General features: G+C 37.2%; 1 protein-coding gene across 1 annotated transcript in view; it reads right to left on the bottom strand.

Annotated features, from left to right (window-relative positions):
• RSRC1 (arginine and serine rich coiled-coil 1) overlaps positions 1-13391 on the bottom strand; it is a 334340-nt gene that overhangs the window by 128759 nt on the left and 192190 nt on the right. The window contains exon 6 of the mRNA XM_090285816.1: positions 12747-12798. Coding sequence (XP_090141942.1) covers positions 12747-12798 — 52 coding nt within the window. The remainder of the gene's footprint in view (positions 1-12746; positions 12799-13391) is intronic.

Genomic DNA, 13391 nt, shown 5'->3' with positions numbered 1-13391 from the left:
TTTATGCTGCTCGTGACACTTCTCCTGCAGCTGGCGTAGGGAGAAGATCATGTCCACTGTTGAACGGCCAGCTCTGAAGCCACACTGGGACTCTGGGTAGACGCGGGAAGCAAGGGTCTGCAGGCGGGCAAGAGCGACCCGGGCGAATACTTTGCCGACGACGCTGAGGAGAGAGATGCCCCGGTAGTTGTTGCAGTCGCTGCGGTCTCCTTTGTTCTTGTACATGGTGATAATGTTGGCGTCTCTCATATCCTGGGGGATGTAACCCTCCTTCCAGCAGAGACAGAGTAGATGGTGGAGCGGCTGTAGCAGGACTGGTTTCCCGCTCTTTAGGATTTCTGGAGGGATTCCGTCGCTTCCTGGTGCTTTCCCGCAAGCGAGGCGGTCGATGGCTTTGCCGAGCTCTGCCGCAGTAGGTGGGGTGTCTAGCTCCTCCATGACTGGTAGGTCTGGGATGGCGTTAAGAGCAGTGTCTGTTACGGTGTTCCTCGTTGCGTACAGCTCGAGGTAGTGCTCGGTCCACCGCCTCATTTGCTGTTCCTGGTCAGTGATGACCTCACCTGTCTTGGACTTAAGGGGGGCGATCTTGGAGGGGATTGGGCCTGTTGCCTTCTTGATACCCTCATACATTCCTCGTGCGTTGCCTATATCGGCGGCTTCCTGGATGCTTCTGCACAGGTTTAGCCAATAGGTGTTGGCACAGTGGCGGGCGGTCTTCTGGACTTTGTTCCTGGCAGCCCGTAGAGCTTGAAGTGTACTGGGAGTGGGCGTGACCTTGTAAGCCAGTAGGGCCTTCCTCTTAGCCTCGATCACGGGTTCCATTTCTTCCCAGTGAGCCTCGTACCAGTCAGCGTTCTTCCTCTCTTTCTTCCCGTAAGCAATAATGGCGGAGTTGTATATGGCGTCACGGAGACGTGGCCAATTGGATTCGATAATGTCATCTGCCGCCACTCCCTCGCCGAGTGCATCTTCCATCTTGTTGATGAATTGCTGGGTCTTAACTGGGTTGCTGGCACAACTGGTGTTGATGCGTGGGCGACCCTTCATCTTGGAGTGGTGCAACCTCTTCGGCATTATGCGCACCTTGCTTACCACGAGGGCATGGTCCGTGTCGCAGTCTGCACTGTGGTAGCTGCGGGTGAGGAGGGTGCTGCCAATATCCGTTCTTCTGGTGATGACGAGGTCAAGCTGGTGCCAATGGCGGGAGCGGGGGTGCCTCCATGACACCTGGTGGATCTCTTTGCACTTGAAGAATGTGTTTGTCACGCACAGGCCGTGGTGACACGAAAGCTCAAGCAGTCGCTGACCATTCTCATTGATCTTTCCTCTCCCAAAGTTTCCAAGGCAGGTGGGCCAGGCCATGTGGTCGGCTCCTACTCTTGTGTTGAAGTCTCCAAGGAGATAGAGAGCGTTACTTCTGGGGATCTTGGATAACGCTTCATCCAGTGCATGGTAGAACTGTTCTTTCTCTTCGATGGTGGCGCAGAGGGTTGGGGTGTACGCGCTAAGAATGCTGACTGGGCCGAAAGTTGTTGACAATCGGAGGGTAAGTAATCTCTCTGTGCCTCCTGTGGGTGGCTCTATGGAGTTAACAAGCGTGTTCTTCACAGCGAACCCAACACCGTGCTGTCTTGGTTGGTCCGGAGACTTCCCTTGCCAGTAGAAGGTGTAGTTGGTTTCTCTGATAGTTCCGTTGTCGGCCAACCGGGTCTCCTGTAGAGCCGCAATGTCGATGTTCAGTCAGCAGCGGAGTAACGCAGGGCTGCGTCCTCGCGCCTACGCTGTTCGGAATCTTCTTCTCCATGCTCCTCCAATACGCCTTTAAGGACTGCAGCGAGGGTGTCTTCATTCACACCAGATCCGATGGCAAGCTCTACAACCTGGCCCGTCTACGAGCCAAGAACAAAGTCAAAGAGGTGCTCATCCGTGAGATGCTCTTCGCTGACGACGCAGCTTTGACATCACACTCCAAAGAGGGACTCCAGCAGCTAGTCACTTGCCTTTCCCACGCATGCAAGGAGTTCGGACTAGCCATCAGCCTGAAGAAGACGAATGTTATGGCTCAAGGCACGGGGACTCCCCCATGCATCACCATCGACGGGTACACGCTGGAGGTTGTCAACGACTTCACTTACCTCGGGTCCACCATCTCGAGCTCTCTGTCAGTCGACTTGGAGGTCAACCGGAGAATCGCCAGGGCAGCCACAGTTATGGCCAGACTGAACCGGCGAGCGTGGAACAATTCCAGCCTCACTGAGAAAACCAGACTGCGCATCTACCAAGCCTGCGTACTCAGCACTCTCCTCTATGGCAGCGAGATGTGGACCACCTACGCAAGGCACGAAAGGAAACTCAACAGCTTCCACATGAGGTGCCTGCGACGCGTCCTGCATGTCGCCTGGCAGGATAAGGTCCCCAACACCGAGGTGCTGAAGTGAGCCAATATGAGCAGTTTGCATGCAGTTCTTAGCGAGAGACGCCTCAGGTGGCTCGGCCATGTCAAAAGAATGGATGCAGGCCGTATCCCCAAAGACCTCCTCTATGGCGAGCTAGCAGAAGGCAAGAGGATGACAGGGCGCCCAAAACTGCGGTTCAAAGACATCTGCAAAAAGGACATGACACAATGCTCCATCAATCTCAACACATGGGAAGTTCAAGCAGACGACCGCCTAGCCTGGAGGCTCGCGGTCAGGCAAGGTACGTCACGTGCAGAGGCTGCGCGCAACGAGGAGGCGGTCCAGAAAAGATCGAGGCGGAAGCAGCATCAACAGCAGCAACAACGGCCATCTGCCTTCACCTGTAACAAGTGTGGCAGGGATTGTCACTCCCGAGTCGGACTGCATAGCCATTCTCGGCGGTGCAGATAGACTCTCAAGAAGCTACGCCATCGTCTCTCGAGACGGACGGCTGCCGACGACGACGACGACTAAGAGCTACAGTAATCATGGCAGTGCAGTACTGGCAAAAGGATAGATAGGCATATAGATCAATGGAGCAGAATAGGAATTCATAATAGACCTAGTCATCCAGAACTGTAAACAACCTAAATATTTTCAATTAATTAATCCACACAATGAAATAGTTACTACTCAGTAATAAAAGAATAAAATACTAATATATGCAACAATATGGATAAATCTCAAAAACATTATGCTAGGTCAAAGAAGCCAGACTCAAAGAGCTACATGTTATATGATTCCATTTACAAGACATATGGGAAAAGTCAAAACTGTAGGAACAAAAAACAGACCAGTGGTTTTCAGGAACTAGGAGTGCTGGGAGAGGTTCACAACAAAAGGTAATGGAGAAATGGTGAGTAATGATCAAATTGTTCTGTATCTTGATTCTGGTGTTGTTACATACTGTATGTTTCAAAAAAGAATCAAAGAACTCTCATTAAAACGTGTATTTTACTGAATTTATTAACATAAAAATATTGTTTATTAAATAAACAGGCAAGGTATAAACAAGAAGAAAAATATATTTATAAAGTATATATCTGACTTGTATTCAGAATATATTAATAACTCTACAAATCAATAATATAAACAATTCCTTTAAAATGGACAACAGATACTACTTCACAAAAGTATACAGATGACAAATGACTGCATGAAAAGAAGAGTTATCACAGGAATGCACATTATAGTCAAATAAAATATAACAAATTCCAACAGAATTGCTGAAATTAAACAGAATACTGACAACACCAGGTGATGTCAAGGATATGGACCAAATGGGACTTTCATACACTGCTATGAAAACAAAATGGTATAGCCACTTTGGAAAACAGTTTGGCAGTTTCTTGGAAATTTAAAATGACATAACTACATAACCAATCAATCCAATTTCTAAGTGTTTACTCAAGAAAAATGAAAATATATGTTTAAAAAGACTTTAACTCAAATGTTCATATAAGTTTTCATCATAAAAACCATAAATTGGAAACAACCCACCTGTCCACCAATTGCTGAATGAATAAACAGTGTATGGCCATACAATGCTATACAATTCAGCAATAACAAGAACTGATGCTCACAACAATGCAGACAAATTTGAAAAGCATTATGCCAAATGAAAGACTACAGACAAAAGTCTACATACTCTATGATTCCATTTATATGGCATTCTGAAAATAGCAAAACAACAGTGGTATAAAGCAGATTAGTGGTTGCTAAGGTCTGAAATGGGGAGAGAGAACTGACTTCAAAGGAGTACAAGGAACTTTTTGGAGTAATGTAAATATTCTTTATCAAAAATTTTGGTTGTAGTTGCATGACTACATACATTTTCAAAACTAATTGAATTTCAAACTAAATATAGGGGAACTTTATCATGTTTAAGTTAAACTTTTTCTATATCTCCTTAGGTCCCTCTTCATAACTACGAAACAATCAGAAAATGAAAATAAGCCAAAAATGTTTTTAATAACCTTAAATCCTACCCTCAGGGATAATAACTACTATAAACATTTTGCTATAAAACACCCAGAATATTTTTCAATGTAAATATAAACTTTTGGTCAAAACTAAAATAGAACCATTCTTTAATTCACACTGTTCAGGAGCTTCCTTTTTTCTGAATTAAAAAAAGATCAGAAATATTTTCTATTTCATTAAATATACTGTGTTCATTAAAAAAGAAAAACAGACTATGTTGTAATTGTACTAGTTGTAAGTAAACACCAAGAATTCCTACTGTAAAATGCCTTTTGCTGCCACTAATTATTTCAATGTTTACAAAACTTGTTTTTATTAACATAGAATTCAATTTAATTCACAGGTCTTGGATTTCTGAAATGTATTTTTTGTTTTTGCTAAATAAAATTCATGTAATCCTTTATAAAAACAGAACAAAATCTTATTTTTATGGGATGACAGAACAATTAAAAATAACAGTAAACATTAAATAAACATTAAATAATATTTTTAGAAGAGATAAAGGATTATTTGTTGATTTGTAAATTTAGGAGATGTTGCACTTACACACAAAAAGGGCCACTCTATTTAAACAGTTTTTTTTTTTCATTATTATGAAAGAAAAAAAGAAACCCCAGGGTCTAAAATGTAATGAGTGATCCTATTAGTTCCACCAGACTAAAATCATACAGTCTACGTATGTGGTCTTTTCAGCCACATCTGTCATGAACCATTTTTACATCACAAAATGCAAAATACTGAGCACTGATTTACTAGATAAGACCTGGGAAAGTATTCATCATTTGCTTTCCCCCCAAAAGAAAAATTGGCTCACAGGAATATAGGTGACTGTGTTTTGTGGCGCATACTTAGAACTTACAACTTTAGAATCAAATCTTGATATAATCCAAGCAATAAAGCGAACACTATACTGAAAGATAAAATAAAACTTTTTTAAAAAGAAGAAATTTCAATCATGGCTTTCTTCAAATCCAAATACTTAACTAGAAAACAGAGGTCAATTATTTAAAATATATATAACATATAAAAACATAAAAAATTGTTTACCACATAGTAGATGCTCAATAAATGACACTTAATATTTAAATATTGTACAAAACAATTTTTAAGCATTTTATATACTGATTTGAAGTTCCTCCTTGAAAAGTTCTGTTACATAAAATGAAATTTGTACTTAATATAAAAATACATACTATAGAGGAGTTTTGAATTATTTCCTTGACTTATCTGAAATCTATATATCACTTTTTAGTAAACTTCTTTACATAGTATCATTTTCTCTTATGAAAAAACAGAGCTATAATTTTCCTTGTAGGAAAAGGTTGGCTATCATTCAAAAATTTTAATGGCTTAAATTAAGAAATATTAAAAGTTGATTAACAGAAAAACTAATTACCTAATTCTGTTTTAAATAAGTAATTGACAATGATTCTAAAACTACTGAAAATGAAACTGTAAACTTGCTATATAAACTAACATCCAAATCTTATACACTTGTCAGTCTTTCAATAATGAAGTCTGGGGGAAAATAAATTCACAGACACCCAAGTGAATTGGCAACTGTAAGTGACAGAAGCCCTTCTAAATCCTCTGTTTACACTGGGGATTAGTGGAGTAGATTTTGAGTTGCAAACTGAACAGTCCATGGTCAAGGGAACCTGCTCCCTGTCAGCCTGCAGGGCATAAGGACAAAGCATGGTCCTGGTAGGAAGTGACCCATAAACCTATTTCTACCCAGGATTTATACAAAGCCCGTCTGCCTCACAGAAACTCCATATGACCATTAACTGGCCTGCAAGGCCTGCCAGGAGGCCTAATTACAGGTCTACAGAGCCCAATAACAAAAGCTGAAGGGCTTTAGCCTAGGGATGATCTGCTTTATACTGACTTGAGAGAGTCCATATAGAGGACCCAAAAGAAAGAGGTTTAGCTTTAAAATTCTCCCCAGAGATCCAGCATTGTACTCGAGTCTAGAAAGCCCACATGCAACATACTTCAGCTAGGCTTAAACATACCAGCCTCTCAAAATTAACATTCAACTACTGTCTGCTTAACATCTGCTCAAACATGGCAAGTTGCTGTGGTATTGTTAGACTCTAGCTGATAGACTTCTTCTTATTAAATATTATGAGGGATAAATAATGGTTATTCAATATAAATATGTGATGCTAAAACAACTATGTTTTTTTAAGCAATTTACTTACTGATACGCCTTAGGAAACACTATTATATCTTTTGGCTCAACACAAAGCCAAAAATCTTGTTCATTATTGTAAAGTCAAAGTTAAATTAACATTATTATTTTCATTTTGCATTAAAGCTATTACGTTTTATGCAGAATTTCTGAAGTTTGAAGAAACCATATTTGATGATAAAAGTTTTAACCAATGCCCATCAATGAAACTATTTAAGGTTTCATTAGTTTTGTTTAAAAAGCACTTTTCTTAATTCTTGATAATTTCTAACTCTATATGCACACTTGTATGAGGAGGATGTCTAGCTCTCTATATCTTCTTTTATTACCTGATAAAGCCACTCCAGTAATGCCGTAAAAACTACTTGTACTTGTACTAGCTAATATTTATAGAACACTTGGTTGCTGTTGGGTGCTGGTCTAAATACTTTACTACATTAACTTATTTAGGTATCATAAAAACTCTAAAGATACACATTATTGTTATTCCCATTTTATAAATGGAAAAAAAAAATATGTTCAGCAAGCTTTAACAACTGACCCATGGTTTTAGCAGTAGATAATGGAGCTGGAAATGGCACCCAGGCCAACTGACTTGAAAACTTCACCACCATGGTAATTACTTTCAGAGTAATTGCTAACATTTACTCAGTACTTACTATGTACCGGCACTGTTCTAAGTGTTTTGTAAATGTTAACTAATTTCAACTGTGTAACAACAACATTGTTAATTATGTGCCATTAATATCTCCATTTTATAGATGAGGAAAGTGGAACAGAGTAAAGGAGAAGTGAAATGCCCAAGTTCACAAAGTTTGTGAAGCTGGATATGAATCCAGACTGCCAACACACAATCAGGCAGACACCTGAATGAGGGAAAAAAAAGTCTGAAAACTACTTATTTGTATGAAATAGAAATTAATTTTCAATCGCTTGATCTATTTCTTTAGGTTTGTCCTACAGGAAAGTCTCTCTCACAATAAATCAGGCTATTTCTTGGACCCACAGATCAGAGGTTAGAAATCTAGAGCAAAACCTCTGTCAGCTTTAAATGAGGGTGGCAGAATGGATTCCTATGCTCCCTGAAAACAGTAGAGCATTATCATGGCAATCTCACTTGTCATTCTGAGAATTACAAATATTTAAAATCAGACTGAACTTTAGATAGTATTGAGGCGTTCAAGATCACATGATTGGCGTCTAGGTGCTAAATAGGTAAGTACTTAGAATTAAATCTAAGTTTAACATGCTACAGAAGAGGAAGCAAGGCACACATGGCTTATTCCAAAGCACAGCTTCTGACCTGGGTATAATGTGCAAGGGTGTGTGCCTCATCTGTGTTTGTAACAATACTGAACCAGCTTCTACACCAGCAAGGGCCTCTGAAATGCATGACCCTAGCTAGAATGATGACAAAAACACTGAGTCACAAAACATTATGCTAGATTTTTCAAAGTTATCAAAAATTTAACTATTATGAGCACTCTAATACTTAAGAAAAAGAACTTTTTGACTGAAACTTTAATTATTTTCAATTAGAAACAATCCACTTGCAGGCTTGCTCGAAGATAGAAATTATTTTATTGGAAGATAATTGTGGCATTACACCTGACAAACCCAGGTATGTATTTGGTGATATTTTCTATCACCCTTCTTTCTGCCCAACATAACTCAGGGATTTAACATATGAACAGAAATAACGCAAGAGTCAGAAATCACTGGATTTGACTCCTGGTTCTGCCATTTATTTGCTATGTAATCTTTTACAAGTCGTTTACATTTTCAGGATATTTGTAAAAATGAAGCTAACTAGCTCTCCATGCAGTGATATGAGTCAAATGATAAAGATTTATGAAAGTCCTTTAAAAACTATATAGCACAATACAAAGGGTTGCAGACATGCTTCAGAAATTTTCTATTTTTTCTTATAACACTAGAGATACAATTTTAAAGGTTGCATGTGCCAGTAATTTTAGTAAAATTAAAATATTAAGAAGAGTTTAGAGAAAATTATATCTTGAAACCATGTTGTGAAAAGTGTCATCTTTTCATGGTAATAAAAATATTTGTTTTGGAAAAATCTCTCCTTTAAATTTCTCTTCTAACTCATGAACATACTTGGCATAAGATAATATTGTGTTTTTGTGAAAAACCAAAATCATGTTTGGAAAGGCGCTAAAAAAGTCAAGCAACAGTGAGACCAAAAGTGACAGAGACAAGTCTTTAAGTAAACTTATTATTCCTTCTTCCTCCTTTGTGATAATCATGTTTTATTAAATTTTCTGTCCCACACTACCTTAAAATCTAAGACTAAAAAGTCACATTACTGTCATACATCTTTCTGAAGCCAGAAAACTTTTTCATAATTTCCTTTAAAATCCATCAGAGTGGTTACAATGAGCACTCTAGCATTTAAAGGTTTAATTTCCAATTACCCAGATCATTTGTTTCTCCACAATGACTTATTCACCAAAGATTAATAGCTGGAGTTCTATTTGGAACAGTACTGCTCATTATTGGTGCTGTGTTGCCGGGAAAGACTTAAAATTTTAGATATAATTCCTGACCTTCAGAAGTTTATCATTTCATTGGGAAAGTAAGTCCAGCACTCATGAAACAATTAAATATTAGTATCAGCAATATGTGAGTACATAGCAGCATAAATAGTATGCACAGACAAGGACAAAAAAATTCAAAAGAGAGAAGATCGTGTGCTGAAATGGTCAGGAAAATCATGTCGGAATTTTATTTGAGATGTATCCTAAGTGTCTGAAGAGGAAAAGAGGAAGGAGGAAGACATTTCTAGACGGGATAAAATCCTGAGCAAAGGGTCCCAGGTAGAAACAAGCATGACTATCTCAAAGAGCAATGAGAAAAAATACAGAAATGAATTTTAAGAAATGAAGATAGTAAAGTCTGTGGATCCATCATACAGAACCTTGGAACCTTAAGCACAGAAGTGTAGAATTGATTTTGTATGCAATTGAGAGCCAATAAATAATTTTTTCCTTTTTATTGAATTTATTGGGGTGACACTGGTTGACAAAATTATACAGGTTTCAGGTGCACAATACCACAGCACATCATCTGTACCCTGTACTGTGTGTTCACCACCCCAAGTCAAGACTCTGTCCAACACCATTTATCCCCTTTATACTTTTCCTCCACCTCCCTCAACCCCCTTCCCCTGGCAATCAGCACACACTGCTGCCCATGTCCATGAGCTGAGAGCCAATGATTAATTTTGAGCAAAGGAGCAGCATGACCAAATGGCGGCTAAGGAAGAATCATCTAGCAGTGGTATTCACAAAAGTAATATGAAATAAACATTCTGGTGGCTACTGCCTGCCAGGGTCTATGCTAGGCTCTTTACATATTATACTATTATAATATATATCTTCACAACAACCCTTTAAGGTAATTATTTATCTCCCCCCTTTCAGATGAACCTGAAAAACATTTACCTAAATCTGAAGATTGAGCATAACAAAGTATAAAAATGTAATAGTTTAGTGTATAAAACATAATTATAAATATAATAAAATCTGATTTCAGATTTATGTTTGGCACAATATGCATGACATCCTACAGTTATATTTTGCTTAATGTTATTTTATTCTTTCAAAATCATGCAACTAATAATTGTTGCTAAATGATCTATAAAATATATTTTACTTCCAAACCAGTAATATTATTAACACTCACTAGTAAGTCAGTAACAATGCAATGGTTATCTATAAAATTTTCTTCTGTGACCCACAGTTAGAGCAGGATTCTATATATGAACCCTACCCACCAGCATACAGCTTAAGTCTTTCCCTGTACCCAACTTAAGGGCCCAAAATCGAAAGTGTTTTCCCTGGGAACTCAAGTAAACCCCAGTGTGACACAGTGGGTACTATCAAACCTTCCTGTCCACTCACCTCCATCTCAGGACGAGGCCAGACTTTTTACTGCATGCCTTACCAGACTGAGCTCCAGTTCTTTATTTCCCGCTCTTTTGTTTGTTTAGTTTTAATATCACAATGAATACCTTGAATTCATCATCAAAACAGATCTGGAACTCTTGACAGTAAGTTCTATATATGCTTATATGCTCCCCCACTATCCATTCATCTGCTTCCCCTCTCCAAGCCCCAAGTTCTCATTAAAAGTGGTACTGAATATTTTTCAAAGGGGTATAATACATTATATCATATTATAAAGAAATATATTCATGGAACTGGCATCAAAAAGAAAAGTCTGGCAAAAATGGTTTCTTAACCAGTGGCAATGAAAAGTAGCCCAATTCTTTTGTAGAATGTTTTAGCAGAAATGTTAATCTAAAGATTAATACCCTCTAACCTCATAAACTCATTTCTATAGTATCCAAGCCCAAGAAAATAATCTAAAATAAGGAAAACACAATTTTTAACAGGATATACATCATACAAGGGAAAAGCTGGAGAAAGCATATTCAATAAGAAGAAATTAATAAATAATGCTACATCGTGCTATGGTCTGTCCTTTGCTTATCTAGGCCAATATATGTTGTTTAATTTGAAAACTGTCATAATATTTTGAAAGTTTCTCAAATAGACAGAACCTAGCTTTTTATCCCTAATAGAATTTATAATGTTAAATTTTAAAAGATGAGGAATGACAGCCCGGGCTGACAGAAACAAGTTACACACTCTGAGGTTTGGCCTTTCAGATTTGTTTTATAATATGCTTCAAAATCATATTAAAAGATTGAGAAATATAAGAAAACTGTATAAAACTATGAAATAAAATTCTTTATAGTTATATTGATGAAAACAAATATTTTCTGGACTAAGCACCATAAATATCTTTCAAAGCAAAATGCCACCAAAGAATGAATGTATATTATGTAAATGATAGAGAACCTCACTAACTAGCTTTATCCTATAGTATAAAACACTATAACAAACAAAATTTTAATATATTGTTTTCTATATAACTAAAGATAAAATGAATAAGGTTAATGCATAAAATATAAGTAATGTTTAAAATAATATGGAGGAGGTATAAAGACTCATAGTCAAAATACTTACCAATTTTTATCCCTTTATGGTAAGTAACTTCTATAAGTGATTTATGAAGATAGTATATCATTTATACTGGTGTTTCCAATCTTTAGACTGTGGACATTTTGAGTCAGAATGCAAGGAGCAAATGCAAGAAATCCTTCAATCATGTGCATATATATATTTTCTCAACCAAGGAATACAAAAAAATACAACTACTGTCATTTGGTAGTATGAAATTACTTTCAATTTGTAAAATGGAAATTATGAACTGTTTACAGATCTTTAAAAACTGTAATTTTTAAAAATATGTACTACTTTGGTGATACCATTCAAACCCTACCTCACACTTGATCTTGACAATTTATTACTTGAATAAGTCATACATTTTTGAAGAGCACACTATGGTTCAGAGTAAAATATCAGTACTTAGAAAAGATGACATAGATCTTTACATTTCTAAAAAGGTAAAGTATTTAATGTCTACAGGAATCTGGGTATTATATCTAAAATCAAAGTCATAGCATTACTGTATCATTGAGAAATAAAATAGATAGATAGTATTTTAAGATTAGTGATATCCAGAACAAACAGACTGATGAATTAGTACAATGTAATTGGAGGAATTATAAAATGACATTTACCTAGTTTCCTTTGGCTCAATGAAAACCTCAATTTAAAGTTCATATCTTATACTAAATCAAAATAGATCACAGACTTAAGTCTAAAAATATAAAACTTTTAGAAGAAAATGTAGGAGAAAATCTTCATGATGTGAGGTTAGGCAAAAATAATGTTAACCATGTCACCAAAAGTACCATCCATAAAGACAAAGGTCAATAAATTGAACTTCATTAAAATGAAAATGAAGTCAATTTCATAAACAGAAAGATACTGAGTGACCTTTTAGTATTATAATGTAGAAATAAATAATAAAGGTAAAATATGGCCTTATGTACGAACTAGATCTCATAAATTTGTGAGGATATATGAAAATAGGAATTATTCTTTTTTGATTCACTTGTAACCACATTAGGATTTATTTCAAGTTTTTTCACTTAAATAAAGTTAATTACCAATACTTACCAGCAGCTTCAAGAACCAGCTGTAGTCTGGCTTTGGCCTGTTCAGCTGGTGGCTAAAAATCAACCATAAAAGACATTTACAAGTCAGTTTTAATAGATGGATCTTTAAACTAATGCATTGCTATGTGAATATCAGAAAATTTAGAGAACTTCATCATAATCAATATTAACATCTATTCACATTTTAACAAAATTCCATCACAGCAGCTCTACCCACCTGCTTTCTCGCCTCAGTAGTTAAATTATACTGTTCATTAATATGATGCAAGAATTAAGTTTCTTCATTTTTTTACTAGAAAAGGTTTTGTTTATTCCCCAACATTGTACCAATCAGTCGTCGTCGTCGTCGGCAGCCGTCCGTCTCGAGAGACGATGGTGTAGCTTCTTAAGAGTCCATCTGCACCGCCGAGAATGGCTGTGCAGTCCGACTCAGTAATAGCCTAAATAACTGCAACTTCATGAGGCAAAACCCACACATTTAACAACATATTCTCAAGATGTGCTATTTCTTTGCATATGGAAACATGTGAAGTGAGCTATTAGAATTTAAATAGCAACTTGAAGTCCAATACTTCAGGCAAGTCATATCCTAAAACCTAATTATTTTGTTTTCTTAACTGTATTGAAAAGGAGCAATTGTAAAGAT

This window comes from Furipterus horrens, unplaced genomic scaffold (genome assembly GCF_987537825.1).
Source record: "Furipterus horrens unplaced genomic scaffold, mFurHor1.1.pri manual_scaffold_1, whole genome shotgun sequence".
Lineage (NCBI taxonomy): Eukaryota > Metazoa > Chordata > Mammalia > Chiroptera > Furipteridae > Furipterus > Furipterus horrens.
Note: the sequence above shows the minus strand (reverse complement) of the source record. Positions and strands in the feature narration are given on the sequence as shown.